The sequence below is a fragment of the Balaenoptera acutorostrata genome, chromosome 2, assembly GCF_949987535.1.
Source record: "Balaenoptera acutorostrata chromosome 2, mBalAcu1.1, whole genome shotgun sequence".
Taxonomy (NCBI): Eukaryota; Metazoa; Chordata; class Mammalia; order Artiodactyla; family Balaenopteridae; genus Balaenoptera; species Balaenoptera acutorostrata.
Window position 1 is genome coordinate 59,811,075 of NC_080065.1, and position 20,122 is coordinate 59,831,196.

Sequence of the window (20,122 nt, forward strand, 5' to 3'; positions counted from 1 at the left end):
TTAACACACAGAAGGCGGTCTAAAAGTATTCTTGTTACCACCAGCCACGAGGGACTTGGAGGAAAGCCACTTTACCACCCTAAAGCATAATACATTTATCTGCAAAATGGGACCAAGATTACTTGCCCTTCACCCTAATATACCAAGAATATTAACCAATGTAACCAAGTGGTCATATTTCCATGTGATGCGGATAAGGACTTGTCTTTACTCCTTTGTGCTTCACAAGTAGACCAAAGCTTGGAATATGGCCATTTAGAAAATCAGCTGTCCAGTGAGATTCTGCAGGAGGAGCAGTGCTGAAAATGGTCCCCAGCAGGATACTCCCAACTCCCAAACATCATAACTAGGCACGAACCACTCTTAATACTATTTCAGCTGTGGTTTTTGCTTATCTAAGTTTTCCTTATGGTTTTGTACAGTCATTTAGTAAACTGTGCTTGCATAACATTAAATAGAAATGCTGGTTATTTCATCATATGAAATCTAATGAGAAACACCCAGTGGCCTCTTACTGAATACGAGGTGGAATTTTTACTGTTCAAGCCAGTACCCGCCTACCCACCCAACTCCTCTGCCCCTAAGCACACACACAAATTAAAGATACAAATGTTTGTTCTCAGGATCAGTTATGTTAAAGGAAATACAAGAAATTCCACCTTAACTGAAGCACTTCTCTTAACACTAAAGAACTGAAAAACTGACGACTCATTGATAAACTGATTAGCTAGTCATGACCTGCTTTTGGTTCCAGTCTTCAGCTCCCCCAGAAAAACTGATTTTTTGGCAGCTTTATTCTGGTTCCTAGAAAACGTTAGGTTGAAAAGTTCTTTGAATTTCCTAAGGACAATAGAAGATTTTTCTCTTTGCCCTTCTTTTTCTAATGGTCTAATTAATACCTCGCTGTTGTTCTGTTTTTTTTTCCATCCGATTTCCGGTTCTGCTCTTCAGCAGCTGTTTTCTCTCTCCCTGCAGGTGACCCTGATCCCAACTCATGACTCAGAAGTGATGAGGGAATGGTATCAGGAGACCCATGAGAAGCAGCAGGACCTCAACATCATGGTTTTAGCAAGCAGCAGTACCGTGGTTATGCAAGACGAATCCTTCCCTGCATGTAAGATCGAACTGTAACAACCAGGCCAGCCACACCACAGGGTTTGAACTTTGTTTCCAGAAATTCTTCAGTTTGAAACCACCTTTTCTAACAAAAGTCAATTCACCTAAATAAGTCGCTGAACTGTTACCTGCCAAACGCTATACTGTGTCATGGTGATACAAGTCACTAATATTTCTCAGTTTTTGCTGATTGCTAAGGGAAGTAGCAGTCTTCCCACACTAGGGTTCAAGTTACTGCAAAATTACCTACCCCAGTTCATCTCTGCTGAACATTTGGAAACCATGCACTAGCAAACCCAACTGATTTCTGCTAGGTAGACGCATCTGTCTTAGAGAGAGAAAGAGAGAGAGAGAGCGCGCACGCACAAAAGAGAGGGAACGCAGAACAGAGAGAGAGAGAGAGAAAATGAGAAAGAAAAAAAGAATGCAAGAGGAGGAGATGTAATGGTAGAGAATGCTGGTGAGATACCAGAGAGAAAGAGAGAGCAGGGTGGGGCAGAGAAGAGAAAATAACCATTAGTTAGGTCTGCATTTTCTGTCTATTCTGTAGTCTGCACAGGCAAAGTTTGTAACTTGTGTCAGTCTGAGTCATCAAAAACGGTCTTAGTTTCCTAAAACAAGCTGGCTGGAAGAAAACAGAAAAGAACAAAACTTGTAATGAGGGCATGTGAGATTTTTCACGCCTTAATTAAGCTCCTTCAGTTTGAAGGCTGCACACTGACAAAATGTAGTGAGTGTAGACTGGACATGCAAGTGGTTTGAACCCCATTCAGAACTCTCAGACTCTTCAAACACACGAGTAGATTGATCTAAGGCATGCTCCCAGCATCTGTGCACCCAGTTAGTCCACTCTGAGTCAATTAACCTGCATGCAGAGACACCCAAGTCCACCCCGATAAACAAGCAAATACCAAAGCAGTTGGGAGTACATACGGTAGACAATTTGCCTTAGGAAGTGACTTGAATGTACAAAGATACTTGATGCACTTATTTTTTAATGTGAGACAGCGAGTTTATAAAACATCCGTGTAGGATTATAGACACTCCAGTTAAAGGAGCATGTGTGTGCGCGTGGGAGGGGTACTCGGAGCTTACCTGATCGGTGCAACAGTCTGATGCTGAGCATTGCGTGTTGAATACCACCTCAGGCCCCTCAGCCAAGCAAGTTGAGCCTTTCATAGCTTCTTTACTACTGCAAGTTCAAGACTGAAACGGCTTCTATGATCAGAACTGGGAAAACAGTGAATCTTAAAGGTGGAAGAGGTTCTCAGCAAGTGTACAGTATTTAGCTTCCCTCGTCTTACATTGGCTTTTTTTTAATTTTCCATTAATTTCAGCATAATTATGGGAACAAGTGTACAGAAGAATTTTTTTTTTTTTTTAGATATGTGAGAACTTTTCATAGATGAACTTTTTAACAAATGTTTTCATTTACAGGAAAATGCAAAGAAAATTTTCAAGTGACAGTCTTTCTTTTTTTTTAAAGTGTTTCGTAAGACAAAAAAATGAATAATGTTTTTTGAAGTTCTGGTGAGATTGAAGTCTGATATTGCAGTAATAATATTTATTAAAAGCCCATCACTACCAGGAATAGTGAAACCTCCCACCCCTTGAGTCCCATAACAAAAATCTGAGTATGCGCTATCTTAGAGTGGGGGAGAATGGCTACTTTTCCAGGCCTTTACGAGTACATCACCCAGTGGTATCCTACGTACTTCTTTCAAGATCTTCAACCATGAGGTAAAAGAGCCAAGACAAGTTCAAAGAACCCTAGCAAAAATTTGCTTTGGGATTTTCTTTTTTGGAAAAAAAAACAAAAAAAGAAAAATACGTTGAAAACAAATGAATTCCCAACTCCTACGGTTCATCACGTAGAGTTCAGAGATCATTTCCATCACTGTCATCATTGAACTATGAACCTGGGAAGCCAGATCATGATTAAAACTGACGTTAAGTTTCAAGTTGCAGATTGGCGCACCCAGTGTTCAGATGTGGCAAACTTTTCAGTGACAGCTGTGCTGGGCTCTGTCGAGTTGCGTCTCCTGCAGACTCTAAGATCTACGGAGTAGTCAACAATCACCTCGTTTTATTTTCTATGTTAGTTATTTATTTCAGAATTAACATTTTAGTTTATTTTTGTCTGATAAGTGTGTGTTTTGCACTGCTAACTACTATGAGGGTTTAAACAATGCTTCTTCCAGGTCCCTTCACCGAGGACCTAATGCAGTCTACTTAATGCTGTGAATTACATTTTTCAAATGTTTAATTTTTTTTAAAAATTAATATTCTATTTTTTTTAGGCTTCTCTAGAAATGCAGCTTTTATTTATTACCCTATTTCTTTGAAGTCCTTAAGAACAACGCATTGATTTAGGGTACAAAAAAATGAGCACACGATGGAAAACACATTGTGACAAAAAAGGATTTCAGTGAGTATAAACTCACCTACTTAAAAGGTATTTTAAGAGACAACCTAAGATACTCAAGATGATTATTTAATAATTAGTTGTTAAGTTGGTTCACATGATGCATTGGAAGAGAAACAGATTTCCAGCCTTCTTGCCAAATCCAGACCTCTGGTTGATTTTTCTTTGATAGAAGATGGAATTATTTTCCAATTTCCCAAATTAAATTTATTTAACATGTACATTATTTTGCTTTAAGAAAAAAACCAAACATTTTAGGAAAATTATAGCCAGTCTTCAATTATAACCATTCTATCCCACTCCTTTTTTTTTTTTTTTTCTTTTCTTTTTTGCTATGGAATTTAATGGAAAAAATATACAAAAGCTGTCACTGGTCAGCTGGCTCTTTTTCCTATGAAATAGATCAGTACCTTTCTCCATCCATTGTTCTCAGTGATGACCACAGAGCCTGAATATAACAGGAACACCAATATTTATATTACAGGTTGCTCCTGTCCTTCCAGACACCTTTCCTACCTGTGTGACTAACCTAATTTTGCTAGTTTCATAAATACACAATTAGTTTAGTAACAGCCATCACAATGTACCATGTACATTCATGGTGAGAGCTAAAGATTGACACAGACTTCTAGGAGCTTTATTCATACTGATTACTTAATCCAATTGTATAGATTGAATATTTGAGTGAAAGGAATTTACACTCTGTTTAAATGATGGGATTCCATCAAGATAGCACTCATGATCATGAACTTTTTGGTAGTATTCTTAAAATTCTACAGAGACTAAACGTTAGAGATGATCCTCCATTTTCAATTTTAACTAATTCTATCCCCTTTCTCAAAACCCAATCCCTGTGCATGCTTTCTCAGTCTTGTGGTGGGGCTGGATACAGTGACTGACCCTCCCCCCCCTTCCCAACCCTTAAATGCCATTTTCCATGGTGTTCCAAAAAAAAAAAATGTTTTTTTTTTCTTAACCTTACATATCATAGTGAATGGTTTCCCCAGTGTATGTGAATGTTTTAAGTGTCCCCAATAGCTTACACAGTTTAGGAGCTTTCCAGTACTCATTTAATAAGATTTAATCATTTGCTAATGGAAATTTTACCACTTCCCATTTTCCCTGTTACCAAATTTCAGCTCTCAGGAGCTGCTCTACAATTCTGAAATTGCTTTTCTTGCCTCTTTAGTCACCTGTCACAGGAGGTTCTTGCTCAGTAATGACATTGTGAGTTAGATTAATAACTTTTTTTTTGCGCTTCAGATTTAGAAGAAAAGACCCTGTTTCCATCTGAAAGGAACTGTAAGCTTTTATCTTTTAACCAACTGAACAACACACCAAAAGCAGCCTAGGGGATGAGCATTTCTTTGAAAGCAATTAGGTTATTCACCTGGTATTAAAACTATTTACTATAAAAAAAAAATCTGTGACTTTATTAATTTAAAAGGCAGCATCAACAACTGAAAAGGAAGGGAAGAAATAAATAGCTTCTCTGCACTCATTTGGAGCTCCCCAAAAAAGGAGCCATCGAGATGGGGCTTCAAGACCGGGGCTGCCCTTTTCAGAACGCCCCTGCGGCACTGAGTCAGGCTTACGGCGCTGCATGCAGCCCTTCTCCTTCCACGCTGGAAGGACATGGTCTTGAGCCTGGCTGAGAAGCACCTCCCACTCCTCTCTCTTGTTCTGAATGGTGTTTGTGTCAGTCTGCAGCTGTGTATGGTATTATGTCTTATAATCCTGCATCACTTCTATCCTATCCAGTCATATCTAATGTAGAAAATTAGTTTACAGTGAAAGTAATATGTAGTGCTTTTATGATATTTGTGTGCAATATCCCCTCTTCCATTGAGGATATTTGATGTAAAAGAAAAAAAAAAACACCTCAGTTCCACAATAAAATACAAAAGTGGCAAAAGTTGGTGTGTGTGCTGTGCTTTTGTTGTGTGTTACTGAGTTGGGTGCGTTGGGGGCTGAGGCGTGTGTGGGTGGGTTCATTCACAAGGGGTGATTGATTGTGTTCTTTTCAGAGTGGGCTCCCTGGCTTTTGGTAAACCGCTGAGAGGGCCCTGCTACTATTTCTACAACTGTTTTTGTAGCCAAGCCCTAGAGGACCTTGGGGTCTAAGGACAGAAACCGGAAGATCGGAGAAAGAGTTAAAATTATTGCTTAAAAAGAAAAAGTCAACAGAGCAGTGTATCTGAAGGAGGATATTGGGAGGGTTTCCTACTAAATCACAATATAAACCAAAAACCAGGTTTTAATCTTAGCTCTGCCACACCTGGCTGTGTGACCTCAGTCACTTAATCCGTCCGGAACTCCTTTCCTTACCTGTAAAATGAGAGGATTTGACAAGACGGTCAAACTGGATGATCCCTCCTAGGGCTGACTTTCTGGGGCTCTACAAAGCCATCACACTCAGTCAATATATCCAATATGTTATCTCCTTTTTTTGTTTCTTGCTCAGTTACAGAGTAAGCTCTATATAACATAATATGCTGTGGATTGGATTCACACCTAGGAACTAAAAGATTTTTAGGAAAAGTGATGATAAATAATAAAAAGAAAAAAAGGAGGAATTCTCCTCAATCATTCAATGATTATTGTACCTTTACTCTATACCCAGCAGTGGGTAAGACCATGGGGGTTTAAAGGTGAGCAAAACCTAAGTCCTGCCCTAACTGAACGCGGTGACTGGGACTCCCAAAATCCAAGGATGAGTGAAGGTGACCATAGGAAAAGCACCAGAAATGATGTCTAAACTGAGACTGTGTGTGTGTGTGTGTGTGTGTGTGTGTGTGTGTGGTGTGTGTGCCTCAATTCCCTCCACAGAAGACGTGCCCACAGAGTGATCAACAGACCTCCAGTACCTGGTCTTGTCTGTCCTCAGAGATGGTCCTTTGGCCTCAAAAGGCCACTGCAGCCTGTCTGAAGTCATAATGATGTTCCTCTGTCACAAACACTCCTTTTAATCTTACACTGTGCTTCCAAGCCATGGGGCTGGTCGACCGGTCCCATTAGAAGTCACTGTGTACCAGAAGGCATTCTGAAATCCCTCCAGAAATTAAAGGGTTAAAGCATGTGAGAACTCAGGGTGGGAAATTATCACCAAGAGATTTTGATTACATCTGTCAGATTAAATTTAAATAAGTTGTTTTCTATTCCACTGCCAAACTACTCGGTTCCAGGAAGTCTTTCTGGCCTGAACACAGGGTGACCAAGCATCCTGCTTTGCCAGGACTGCCCTGGTTTCAGCATGGGAAGTCCTGAGTCCCCTCAGCCCCAGGGAAGCCCCACAGTTGACCATACCTGAACCCCTCCGTGTATTTCTATCCCACTCCCTCCGGACCGAGCACGGCGGAGATGGCGACGAGTTCATCTCCTTCTAGCTGGTCCTTTTCTACTTTGAAGGTAGCTTTTCTTCAGTTTCTGTTTTCCTATTTTGCAGGCAAATCAACAAAGTTCTGTTAAGGTACTATGACTACATTTTCTTTCTCTTTATAAATGTATTGCTCATTCTAGATGCTTCTCTGTGTCCCTACAATGACCTTCCAACACACACTTGACTCATGAATTCTTGGGTCTCTTGCATAATCCTGGATCCCACCATTTCCTCTCTGATCTTATATTGTACATCTTAGAAATTCACAGGAGCCATACAGGCAGATTGAGTTTTGGTCACAGTAAATTCCTTTAATATGAGCAGTTCTGGCTAATTCTCTGGGGGTTACTGGCAATGTTTTCACAGATGATGGAACATCATTATGAGGCCACGTTCATGGGGTAATTGCCCCTAAAAAGTAGGCACAGTTCTAGTTCATGGCTTCAACTATCCCCGACTCAAACCAATAATGCATGTTACTTTAATGCAGTCTCATGGATTTAAATGCTATGTGTCAACTGATGACTTTTACAATTTGTATCTCCAGTCTGCACCTCTTCTCTGATCTCCAGACTCATATATTCAGCTGTCCATTAAAAGCTCCATTCAGATGTGCAGTAGGGACCTTTAAAACATCCCAAATCAAATTTAACATGTCCTCAAATAAATCCCTGGGCTCCCCTGACTGCTTCTCCTTTTAGGCTTTTCCACCTCAGTAAATGGTACACACATCATTCCAGTTGCTCAGGTCAAAAATCTTGGCCCGCCAGCACATCTGCTGGCTCCACCTTCAAGACACACCCAGTCTAACCCCTTCTCCTCACGTTCACTGTTACTACTGTCGTGCAGGCCAGTCATTTCTCCCCTGGATAACTGCAGTAGCCCCCTAACTGGTCTCCTGTTTCCTGTCCTTGCCCTCCAAGTATCTGCACATAGCAGCTAGACTAGAGTAATACTCTAAAAATGTTAGGTTGCACCATGCCATCCGGTGCTCAAAACCTTCAAATGGGTTCTCATCTCAGAGTAAAAGCCAACGCCCTTACTAATGGGCTGGCGGCCTTCACCACCTGTCCTTTCCTTTACCCCTCGTCTCCCTGGCCTCAAATCCCGCTGCTCTGCGCCTTGCACAGTCCGCTCCAGCCACACGGGCCTTCCTTACACACTCTAGGCACACTTCCCTCCAGGGCCTCAGCACTGGTGTCTTTGTCTACCACGCTTTTCCCCAGGTGACTCCATGATCCTCAGCCTCATCCGCGTGGGTCTTTTTTCAAATGTCATCTACTCAGGAAGGCCTTCCCTCACCGCCCTGTGTTAGGCTGCAACCTCTACCACTTCATCAGAACTCTCTTTCCCTCTTCCTTGCTTTGTCTCTGTATCACGTATCACCACGTGACATGTTATATACTTATGTGTCTCCTTCCATAGACTAGAAACACCACGAGGGAAGGGATCTTAGTCTATTTTGTTCCCTTCTGTATCCTCAGTGACTATTTTAACCATTCCTGACACACACTAGATGTTCAATAAATATTTGTTGAATGATTGAACGAATGAATGAACGTACTTAGTCCCAGATTAGCACAGTGATTATAGGGGGTAGTTGTTTGAAAGGGGCTTTGGAATCAGACAAGCATGGGTTCAAGCATTGTCCTTGCCACTTATTAATTGTGTGGCCCTAGGCAATTCATATAAGTCTCAGTTTTCTCCTCTGCAAAATGAGGGTAATAATCCCTGCCCTGAAGGGTTGCTGTAAGGATTAGAGAGGATTTATTTAATTAGGATTAAATTACGTAGGAATGGGCATTCACAAAGAGCAGTTGTTAAATATAGTTTGTGTAATCAAGATGGGTACATGATTGTTTGTGAACCAGAGCCGGGAAAATGCTGACACCCAACAATGGCCCAGCAGACTGTCACTGGAGGAAACTTAGCGGGCATTCTTGCCGAGTCTATTCCAGATACCATCTTAGGCATATTAACCTCGGCATTTTAAGAATTAATATGTTGAACTCTGCAGAGATGAAGCATCATGGAAACCAAAAGGGCAAGCAAATTCTCTTACCACTGGGTATATCAGAGGATATAATGTCCCTTTTATAAATCCTTTATAAACCTTCCCCAAAGTCCTTGATGTAGCATTTAAAGCCCATAATGGAATTTATTTTCAGACACTTCTTTTTAAAGAACAAACCATTTTCTGAACATGTCCAGCTCAGATCTGGAATCATCACATTCATGTATAATAAACACAAAACCTAAGTGTCACTCACTGTTTTGTTTTAAACAAAGATCCTGGTGGTAACTGCCACACTCTCAGGGGCGTTGCCACCATCCTTTGTTTGGACTTCCTTGTTACCATACAGGTAATAACATCCTCATGGCAGCATGCAATGTCAGTGAAAAGGCCAAATCAATGAGGAAAGAAAAGGTTATTTTCAAGTGAAGAAGTTGTTATTTAGAATAAAAGGCAACTTTCCTGACATAACTATGTTTGTTAAAAAGTACTCCTTTCCCCATTTCCTAAAGTAAGATTTAAAAATTTATCGTTTTCAGTTTGAAGAGTTCAGCTCTGAAGGTTATTAACAATCTTTTAATGAAAATGCAGTCACACCACATTTTTCTGCTTTTATGATTCACTAAAGCCAAAACTTCATCCCTTCCTCAGCCACGCGACTGGGTGCAATGGTGTCGGGTTCCGCTGACGCAGGGGAGGAAGCAGCTTCATTGTGGAACTCAAGACTCCTGGTTCCAGCTACATACCCCCAGGTAGCAAATCACATAAATCACAGACAGCCTATGGACTGGGAAAAACTATTTGCAAATGATGTGACCGACAAGGGATTAATTTCCAAAATATACAAACAGCTCACACAATTCAATAACAAAAAAACAAACAACCCAATCAAAAAATGGGCAGAAGATCTAAATAGACATTTCCCTAAAAAAGACATACAGATGGCCAAGAAGCACATGAAAAGATGTTCAACATTGCTAATTATTATAGAAATGCAAATCAAAACTACAATGAGGTATCACCTCACACCAGTCAGAATGGCCATCATCAAAAAGTCTGCAAACAATAAATGCTGGAGAGGGTGTGGAGAAAAGGGAACCCTCCTACACTGTTGGTGGGAATGTAAATTGGTGCAGCCATCATGAAGAACAGTATGGAGGTTCCTTAAAAAACAAAAGTAGAGTTACCATATGATCCAGCAATCCCACTCCTAGGCATATATCTGGAAAAACTCAAATTCGAAAAGATACATGTACCCCAGTGTTCACAGCAGCACTATTTACAACAGACAAGACATGGAAGCAACCTAAGTGTCCACTGACAGATGAATGGATAAAGAAGATGTCGTATACACACACACACACACACACACACACACACACACACACACACACACACAATGGAATACTACTCAGCCATAAAAAAGAATGAAATAATGCCATTTGCAGCAACATGGATGGACCTAGAGATTATCATACTAAGTAGAATAAGTCAGACAGAGAAAGACAAATATGATATGACTTATATGTGGAATCTAAAATATGATACAAATGGACTTGTTTACAAAACAGAAACAGACTCACAGACATAGAAAACAAACTGATGGTTACCAAAGGGGAAAAGGGGCGGGGGGGATAAAGTAGGAGTTTGGGATTAGCAGATACAAACTACTATATATAAAATAGATAAACAAAGTCCCATTGTATAGTACAGGGAACTATATTCAATATCTTGTAATAAACTATAATGGAAAAAAATATATATATATCTGAATCACTTTGCTGTACACCAGAAACTAACACAACATTGTAAATTAACTATACTTCAATTAAAAAAAAGAAAAAAATCATATAAATCACCATTTATCCTTTTCCATATGGACTTTTTTGAGGAAGGATAACGGCCCACCCTCTATCACTGCATATACAGTTAGACAAGAAACAACTAATGTACATCACTGCAAAAATTCCTGTGGCTGCCTGGCTCGTACACCCTAGACCAGGGTTTGTAAACTTGGCACCACTGACACTGTGGACCGGATAGTCCTTTGCCATGAGGGCTGCCCTATGCACCGTAACAGGTTTAGCAGCACCCCTGGACTCACTAATATGTTATTTCATTCAGAGTGAAAAAACGACTTTGATAAACCAGTTTTCAAGGCCTCTGACTACTTGTAAAATGGACAAACTTCCCACACACATACCTGATGTGCACAGCCAGCTAGAAGGTATGAAAACAAAATGCAAAGTTTGGTGCCAAGGCAACACAGCCCCAAGAAGAGGAGAGCAAGTTATGCGTACCTCATCATTGTTTTTTCTTCTTCTACTACTCTGCCTTTTTCTTCTATTTCTTCTTCTTTTTTTGGTGGGGGAGCGGGGGACACGCAGGGTGGGTGTGGGCTGTTCATTCCAGTTCAACTTAAAGTAATTTCTCTTGAACACCTACTTTACGTGACTCCATGGGGAAGAAGAGGACCATCTCTACCCCAAGACAGCTTGAGACAGACCCATGTGACTAACTAAAGCACAAAGCCGGTGATGATGATTTCCCTTCATTAGAGCTTTCCCATCTCTGGGCTTGAAGTGCTCTTCCTGTGAACACCCATATCACTTTGTGTCTCTAATGATACTTTTTGGTTTATCAAGGGCAGGGCTTTTTCAACCACTCCGTTATTATATCAAGAGGAAGGTTCAAGATACATCAAAAGGCGCCTTTTGCTCAGTAAATTAACCATCATGCATGAAGCATGATAGGTGCATATGTGCCTGCCCCCTCTCTCTCCCTAGAATATAAGTTATTTGAGGGTAGGGTCTATCGTTTACTCGTCTGTGTAAACTCAACAGTTCTTAGTACGGTGCCCAGCATACAGTATGTGCCACACAGAGGCCTGTGAGCACAGGAAAGCAGTGCCAGAACAGAGAGAGACTGTGTGCTGCAGTCACCAAGCTTCTAAGGGAGTGATCAGTGCTGCTAAACAGAGCAGAGGGGAAAGAATCATTGCAGTTGGTATGCAGCAGAGTGAAAGCCAAATTCTCAGGGTCTAATGAACCAGCAACGAACCAGTAAGTGGAGATACCCTTTTAAGAAGTTTGGAGACAAAAGGAAGGAGGGACAGGGTAGGAGCTTGACTGATGGCAGGATAAAGTCTTTTTTGTTTCTAAAAGGGAAGGAAGTCTTGAATAAGATTGCAGGCTTGGGGCTTCCCTGGTGGCGCAGTGGTTGAGAATCTGCCTGCCAATGCAGGGGACATGGGTTCGAGCCCTGGTCTGGGAAGATCCCACATGCCGCGGAGCAACTAGGCCCGTGAGCCACAACTACTGAGCCTGCGCGTCTGGAGCTTGTGCTCTGCAACAAGAGAGGCCGCGATAGTGCGAGGCCCGCGTACCGCGATGAAGAGCGGCCCCCGCTTACCGCAACTAGAGAAAGCTCTCGCACAGAAACGAAGACCCAACACAGCCAAAAATAAATAAATAAATACATAAATAATAAAAATAAAGGAATTCCTTTAAAAAAAAAAAGATTGCAGGCTTGGAAGAAGAAATCTGTAGAGACGATGCAAGATGGAAAGAGAAGATGGCTCTGAAACAGGCAGGCAGGTAAGGAATCAGGTGACAAGTGAAGAGCCTAACCTTGGAAAGGAGGGCGGGGACATCTATCACTCTGAAGTAGAAGGGATGATGGAGAGAACAGGTAAGGAGAGAGCTGTTAAGGTAGAAACAAGGGAGACTGAAATTGTATTATGTGGCCTAAATTTTCTTGATAAAGCAGGAGGCAGGAACATCTGCTCACAGTTCTGGGGGGCAAGGGTCTAGGGCTTAAGCAGACCCAATAGAGAAGCTAGTGAGGTAAAAACGAGAGTCAGTAAGAGAAATGATAGAACTACTAAGTTGAAGAGGACAGCTGTAAATCTGTAGAGGAATCAGCCTGACATTACAACTTTGTATGTCAAACTTAGTGGGTCAGAAGCAAGGAGACAGAGAACAAGTGGCGGTGTGTTTGTCTCCTAGGGCTGCTGTAACAAAGTACCAAAAACTGAGTGGCTTAAAGAAGCAGAACTGGAGGCTAGAAGTTCAAAATCAAGCTGTCAGCAGGGTCACACTCTCTTTGGTGGCTCCAGGAGACAATCCTTCCTTGCCTCTTCTGGCTTCTGGTGTTGGCTTGCAATCCTTGGCTTGTGGATGCACCACTCCATTCAGGTAGCCATCTTCTCCCCGTGTGTCTTCACCTTGTCTTCCTTCTGTATCTATCTTTTGTCCAAATTTCTTTTTATAATTTAATTTTAATTTGATTATCTTTGTAAAGACCTTATTTCCAACTAAGGTCAGATTCTAAGGCATTGGGGTCAGGGCTTCAACATATTTTTTTCTTGGTGGTGGTGGGTGGACACCATTCAACCCATAACAGGTGGCTCCAAGGATACAGGTCCATGGACGGCAAGTGGGCTTGGATAAAGGGAATGAGAAGAAATTAGAGATGCATCAGTGGGATGGCCAACCACGGGGCCCAGACTGGAAGGCAGGCAAGCAGGGTCTGAATTCTGGAGATCGAGGGTTTGAGTGACAGGGTAAAGGCTAAGGGTTTGCAGGCAGAAAGTAGAGGGAAGAGCTGGTTCAGTGGGAGTCACATGATGAGAGAAAGGGAAGACTGGGAGAATGTGACTTCAGGCTGTAAGATCTTGGATTAGTGATACGAGACTGGAGGTCTGGCTGTGGCTATGGTAGGTCAGCTAGAGGGAAGGTCATCTGTTACAGTTCAGGTCATCCCCAGAGGCCAGGGTACTGACCGCAGTTTCTCCATCCACGTGGAAGAAATACAGACGGTGATATTGGTGAAAAGACCAAGGACAATTGTGGTCAGCTCTCATCATCTAGGAGGGTGGTAGGGTATCCTATAGCTCAGGGGAGGAGAGCCTGGGAAAAGGGGAGTAGATGGTGGTGAAAGACTCTCAAAGGGGAGAGTTCCTGAGAGAGATGCGGACACACGTGTGAAAGAATTCCGAGCAGCGGAGAACTTGGAAACTCCTGCTGGGCAGCAGCACGGTGAAGTGGTCTCTTGAAGCCTGGAAGTAAAGTGCCACAGGCACAGACAAGGAGGAAAATGCAGGCAAAACTATGAGCTGAAATATCGACCAGATGCTTCATGTGTGATGGTGGTTAATTTACTGAGCAAAAGGCGTCTTTTGATGTATCTTGAACCTGCCTCTTGATATAATAAGGGCTGAAAAAGTCCTGCCCTTGATAAACCAAGATGTCAGAACCAACTTTTGGTCATGACCCTCTTCCTAAGTAAGACTCAGGCCCTGTGTTGGATACTGACTGCAGGTATGTATGGAGGGAACACGCAGGGTGAGAAGCAGTGCGAGCCTGACCCCCCTAAGTTACTTAGTTTTAGTTTCCTCATTCAAAAACAGGGTAATAGTAGCTCCCTCATAGGGTTGCTGGAGCTCAGCGAGTCCTGAACACAAGTTAGTGGTTGTGGTGATTATTATTATTACAAATGCCACAGTCTACTGGAGAAGGAGGGTTGAAAATATGTTGCTCAAAATCATAGTGACTATAATGACGATGAAACTCCCTACTTCTCCCTCCCTTCCCCCAAAGATGAAGAATACACCAAAATGATCCTAGAACATTTATTTCCACAGGTTCTTGATACAAAAGCACAATCCTGCATAAAAGTATACCACTACACATAAGGGCAAAATTACACAGCCAGCAAGAGCGGCCCCTGACCCCTTCCACAGAGAAACCCCAGAGAGAAATTTTCCACCTCCTGACAGTTTTACAATCACTCATGTCTTCTACGCACTGCAAGCCCCATCCCATCTCTCATTTTCTCCAACTTCTAACTGAAACATGTGTTCACAAATTGTATGTGTGTGCATGTGTGTACACAGAAGGCTCACTTTACCTACTTGATGAGGAGCTGAGACACTGCTTTGTGAGAAAGTTACCCCAACGTGATGGGGAGTCAAGCCACGGAAGCTTCAGAGCTAGGGCTTGCTCTCTCCTCAAAAGCCCTCACATGCTAAAAATGCCAGCGGGGGTCCCTGAGATTCTAGAGCCAGCCGGTCTTGTGTTCGCTGCTGTACTGGACTTCTCCCAGTTCAGGTCTGAACTTCTCCCAGTTCAGGTCTGGGCGGGGAAAGTGGGGATGTGTGGGCATCCCACACCCAGCGCAGGCTGACAGCTTGCACGCGAGATTAGGGGACAAGGTCTCAGGACCTGCAGGTGGCCTCGGCTGGGGACAGAGAGACCATTCAAAAGCTTGTGCTTGAGACCGGATTCTTCGGTCACGGCTTCTCCCACCACCATCGCTAGGTATCAGGGATTTTCAGTCTTCAAAATTGATCCCTGTCCCCCAAGAACTCCACTATGAGCCTCGAGAGCCCTTATTTAAGGTACTTAGCCGGTGGCTTCAGTCTGACCATTTGCCACTTTCATGGTTCCACAGCCTTCTTGGCATCCGGGTGGGTGGTCACATGGCTTGACATGTACCTTAGGGGGTCTGCTTTAAGACCAGGAGGAGGAGGATGCAGGACACTGAGGCTGCCCTCACGGTCACTGTGGATCCTGAGACGGGCTCCTGTGAAGTTCCTGTGGCCCCTGAGGGGCCTAATTAGGCAGATGCCTTCGCTGCTCTTCGAGCCGCCTGCTCCTGCTTGGCCCTCTCCCTCTGCTCCTTTTCCCTCTGAATCAAATGCACCCAATCCAGATGCCACTGCTGCAGCTTCTGCTCGTAGGCAGCGATGTCTTCTGCTTCACAGGGAGGGAGCTGTTCCTTGACAAGCTGGGTGGTCAGGGTCAGAAGGCTTTCTGACTCAACTTTGCCCAGAGCGTGTAGCTTAGAATGTAAGGCCTATTGGAAACAAAGGAAAAAAAAAAAAAAAAAAGAAGATGTGGGAGGGGCAGGTAGGTAAAGAATACAGAGAGGAAAAGAGAAGAGGTTAAGTCACTTACAAAATCTCCACACATTCTGCTCACAGGAGAAGGTACTTTATTGGGAGCCTGTCATGCTGCCTTTCATCCAGGCACTGTTAGCTTTTGCTCTTTTTTTTTTTTATTTCCGCCCAGCAATTCTGCTAAGATGCACCACAGGTCATTTCTTCCCCTTCACTCACAAACGGTAAATGGAACTCCATATGCTGTGACTCCCTGTGTAATTTCTTGTTTTAGACCACAAAGACCGCACAAGAAAAGAAACCTTCATTTCCATTCTGACCTGCACCAAACCAAGCAGCAAACTCCAAGAACAAAGAACCCTAAGGTGGAAACAAAACGGCAGAAGCAGCTGATAAAATGGAGCAAGTTCATCCATAGCTTTTCCTCTAGAATTACTGGGATAAATGTTTGCCTAACCAGTATTCCTTTCAACAGATGGAATTCATGTCAATGCTTTCTTACTAACGGCATGCTAAACAGCTCCCATGAGTGCCTGTGCTATTATAAGCCTCCACGTGCTGTGCTTCACTGCAGGTCAGCCTTGACATCCTGACTACTTAGGGCTCCATCTGAAACGGCAGCTTGATTTGGTCAGTATTGTATTTCTGGAGAAGTAAAGCACTAAAAACACTAATCTACTTAAGTGCTTCAAGATGTAGATCATCAGAGACCCACTTACGGCCCCAGACTTAGCATATATGACACACCCCATGTTCCACAAAACAAATGCAATTTACTGGCGTAGGTGATGAGGCCTGCTCTAACAGCAGGGGCTGGAAGGTGGGAAGGGTCCATGGGCTTCAAGGAGTGGCCAGACGTCTGGTGTGACAGGTCAGTCATAAAAATGAGCCCCAAAAAGATTACCTGGGACTAATAAAAATCAGGCACCAGGAAGAAAAGGAAGCGTAAAATGAGAATTCTTTCTTTCTGATATCACTTCCCACCTGGTTTGAGGCCAAGGAGACAGCCTGGGACACAAGAATAAGGACTCAACTCTGAGTCAGCAAACTTGTGTTCAAATCCAAAGTCAGTCACTCATGGACTAGGTTCCCTCAACCTTGGTGTCATGTAACACAGGAAGAGCAGTATCTACCACCCAGGCGAGGATAAAGGAAACGCAGTAGTGCCTAACACACAACTAGCAGTCAAGAAATATTGGTCTTTTTTTTCTTGAATTAAAAAAAAAAAATGCAGGACTTCCCTGGTGGCACAGTGGTTAAGAATCTGCCTGCCAATGCAGGGGACACGGGTTCAAGCCCTGGTCCAGGAAGATCCCACATGCCGCGGCGCCACTAAGCCCATGCGCCACAACTACTGAGCCTGCGTGCCTAGAGCCCATGGTCCACAACAAGAGAAGCCACCGCAATGAGAAGCCCGCACACAGCAATGAACAGCAGCCCCCATTCACCGCAACTAGAGAAAGCCCGCATGCAGCAACAAAGACACAACGCAGCCAAAAATAAATAAATAAATAAATTTATTTTTTTTAAAAAATGCATTGTGGAAGAGTGAGGGCTGAGAATTTAATGCAGGCACAGATTTCTATTCTCCGAGATTAAATATATAAGCAATAAGAAAAAGGTGGTAATTTTTAAGAGTGGTGGGGCAGCCTTGGTCAATATGAACATGGTAAATGATAATCTATGGGGCTAAGCAGATTTTTTGCTTTTTAGCTTTTCTAAATCTGCAAAGTTAAGAGGAAAGAACAGGTATGTAAATTCTTAATCTAGCTGCTAATTCTCCGTGTACCATGAAAACATTGATCCTTCCTTTTTCAGTTTCTAAATTATAAAAAAGGGAAGTTGAGCAATTACCTTATAGAAATACTGGGAAAAACAGCTACTAAAGGTATTAGGATCCTCCTTAGAACAAGGGGAAATAGATTTCCCACAGCTGGTTCAATATAATTACTGCAAAGATTTCAATGTAATACTCTGGCAAAGTATACATCCCTCTGTACCAAAAGGACACAATGGGTCAGCTGGGATGGATGGGAAGGTTTTCTGCTTCACACAATGAATTCTCCTTCAGGCAGCAATTTTTTTTTTTTTTTCCGCTTTGTGCTAAATAGATGAGAAACACAGCAAGGAAGAGGCCAAGGGCTTAAAATGTGAACATGGCTCTTCCTCCCTGACTCTGATCACAGAGCATTTTGGGACGTACAGTTGAAAGCTACCAAAGGCAGTTTGAGTGCTCAGGGCTGTCCTGAAACCTGCAGAAACCTATTTACACCATCCATGTAGTCCAGACAGCATTTCCAATGGCCCTAGTGCACACCACAAAGCCGAGCAAGAGAAGATGCCTGCATTTCATCTTCATCATATTCAAATGCGGCTTTGTGATTTCTACCTGGGTTTCCAGTGATCAAGAAGGTTCAATGCAATATGGAGAAATGACCAGATCCTCTTCACCCAGGGCTGAAGTCAGGTGCTTGCTATGAGAAGGCAAACTATTACCCACCCATCAGGCAGACGTCAGGGATGAGTAGCAGGTAATGACATGCTGCCTTAGGAAACAAAACTGTGATCGATTCGCTCAAGTATGAAAAGGAGCATAAAAATTCCATTTGTTTCTTTTAAGACCACTTCTTGTGTGAGCAATAACAATGTGATTTTTGATGTCAGTTTTTAATGCCCTTCTGTGTGACACTGATGCGTGAAGGGACTGCTGGTCTATCACCACGGCAGAGAAGCATGCTTAATGCACAGCTGAAAGGGACTCAATTCTGCCACAACTCACCTCAAATCGTTCCAGGTAACGGGGAAGCTTGGACTGTTCCGTTTCCTCCACATCCAGCTGCTCCACCAGTTCTTCTGACTTCTGGGTCTTCTCACCTTCTTGGGGCTGGTCCTCTGAAGACCCTTGGGCCGGAGCGGTCAGAGCCACCTTCAGCGCTCTGTCCAGCACATCGAGCTGCGGAGCAGAAAGGGGGGCAGAGATTAAACATCCTGTGGCCCTGAAAGCACTGGGAAGGGAGGCTGGAGAAGGGAAAGGAAGGGAAACCTGGGATCTAAAATACTGCGAGAAGAGTTCTCTTATCAAATTATAGGGAACAGAAATGGTTATATAATTTTACACTAGAAACACCCTGTCCCGTGGCATGAACACTTAGTACAAAACAAATGGAACAATAAGCAAGCTCAGAATTATCTGTATAAGTGAATCAACACAGCAGCTTTTGATTTCACTTTTAATCACCCCGGTAGGAATCCAAGAATTATGCTTGATGGGCACTGAAGTACCACCCCTTCCATGTTTTTCTTCCTCAATTGCTTTGAAATTGGGAGAAAGGGAAAGAAAAACCACTACAGACCACAACCAAAATGGGTCACTTTGAATGCACGGTAAAGCCTCTGAACCTAGGCAGGGGCCTTCTTCAGAGAAAAATTTTAGCTCATAGGGTATCCAGAGATTAGGGATCAGTCAATCTATATAAGCTGCTGACAAAGACCAGATAGACATACATGAAATTTACTGTAACAGGTGATTTCTATGGCTTAGAAAGTAAATAAACTATAAAACGGAAGGTTTCTTTTTGCTTTGACCCCTCTCCCCTACCACTTTGATTTTGGGGCAACCTCCCTCGACCCTCAGAGGGCCTAATCATCAGAGATGGGACAGAAACAACCTCAAGGCAGCATCAGCACCTGCATGGATACCGATTAGTTCTGTCCATGTCACTTCAGAACAAAAATCCAGAAAATACTCCAAGGCTTTTTAATGCCACTAATACATTATACCCAAATGTATATGTGGGATATACATACACATACAGATACACATACATATATGTGACACACATCCCACTCTTGCTGACATCTGAATCACATTCCTATGAAGTCAGAACACAAACAATGCAAATCTGGCTCCAACTGGAAGGAGTATGTCCCTGGCAAAGCATTTATGTATAATTTTGTGTTTTCAATCACCGGCACTGACTACAGCAGGGCTAAAACATGAAAATGTATTTAGAAATGTGTATACTTGGTTGTAAATGTCTGGCAGAGAACATAAGGACTCACTAGACATCAGTATAAGGAGCCAGTACAGGGACCAGACTTGTGCATCCTGTGACTGAACGAAAGCCACGAGGTGAGTCCTAGAGATCAGCATCAAGGCAAAGCAAATAAGCAGCTGCTCAAAGTTAACTTTTACACCCTGTTAATGAAACAACTGATGTCCTCCTATGCCTCACTCCGGCTACAATAGCTGCTTGGGCAGGAGCGAACACTGTTGGCTCCCTATCG

The 20,122-nt window shown here is 42.8% G+C and overlaps 2 protein-coding genes across 3 annotated transcripts in view; one reads left to right on the plus strand and one right to left on the minus strand.

Moving 5' to 3' along the window:
* MAP1B (microtubule associated protein 1B) overlaps window positions 1-5,456 on the plus strand; it is a 94,059-nt gene extending 88,603 nt beyond the window's left edge. For both annotated transcript variants that reach the window (XM_057541521.1, XM_057541523.1), the window contains one exon: window positions 976-5,456. In XM_057541521.1, the coding sequence (XP_057397504.1) occupies window positions 976-1,131 (156 nt within the window). In that variant the 3' untranslated portion in view covers window positions 1,132-5,456. The remainder of the gene's footprint in view (window positions 1-975) is intronic.
* Window positions 5,457-14,552: 9,096 nt separating this feature from the next.
* MRPS27 (mitochondrial ribosomal protein S27) overlaps window positions 14,553-20,122 on the minus strand; it is a 91,980-nt gene continuing 86,410 nt past the window's right edge. The window contains exons 10-11 of the mRNA XM_007175947.2: window positions 18,615-18,788; window positions 14,553-15,792 (exon numbers count right to left, since the gene is read on the minus strand). Coding sequence (XP_007176009.2) covers window positions 15,553-15,792; window positions 18,615-18,788 — 414 coding nt within the window. The 3' untranslated portion in view covers window positions 14,553-15,552. The remainder of the gene's footprint in view (window positions 15,793-18,614; window positions 18,789-20,122) is intronic.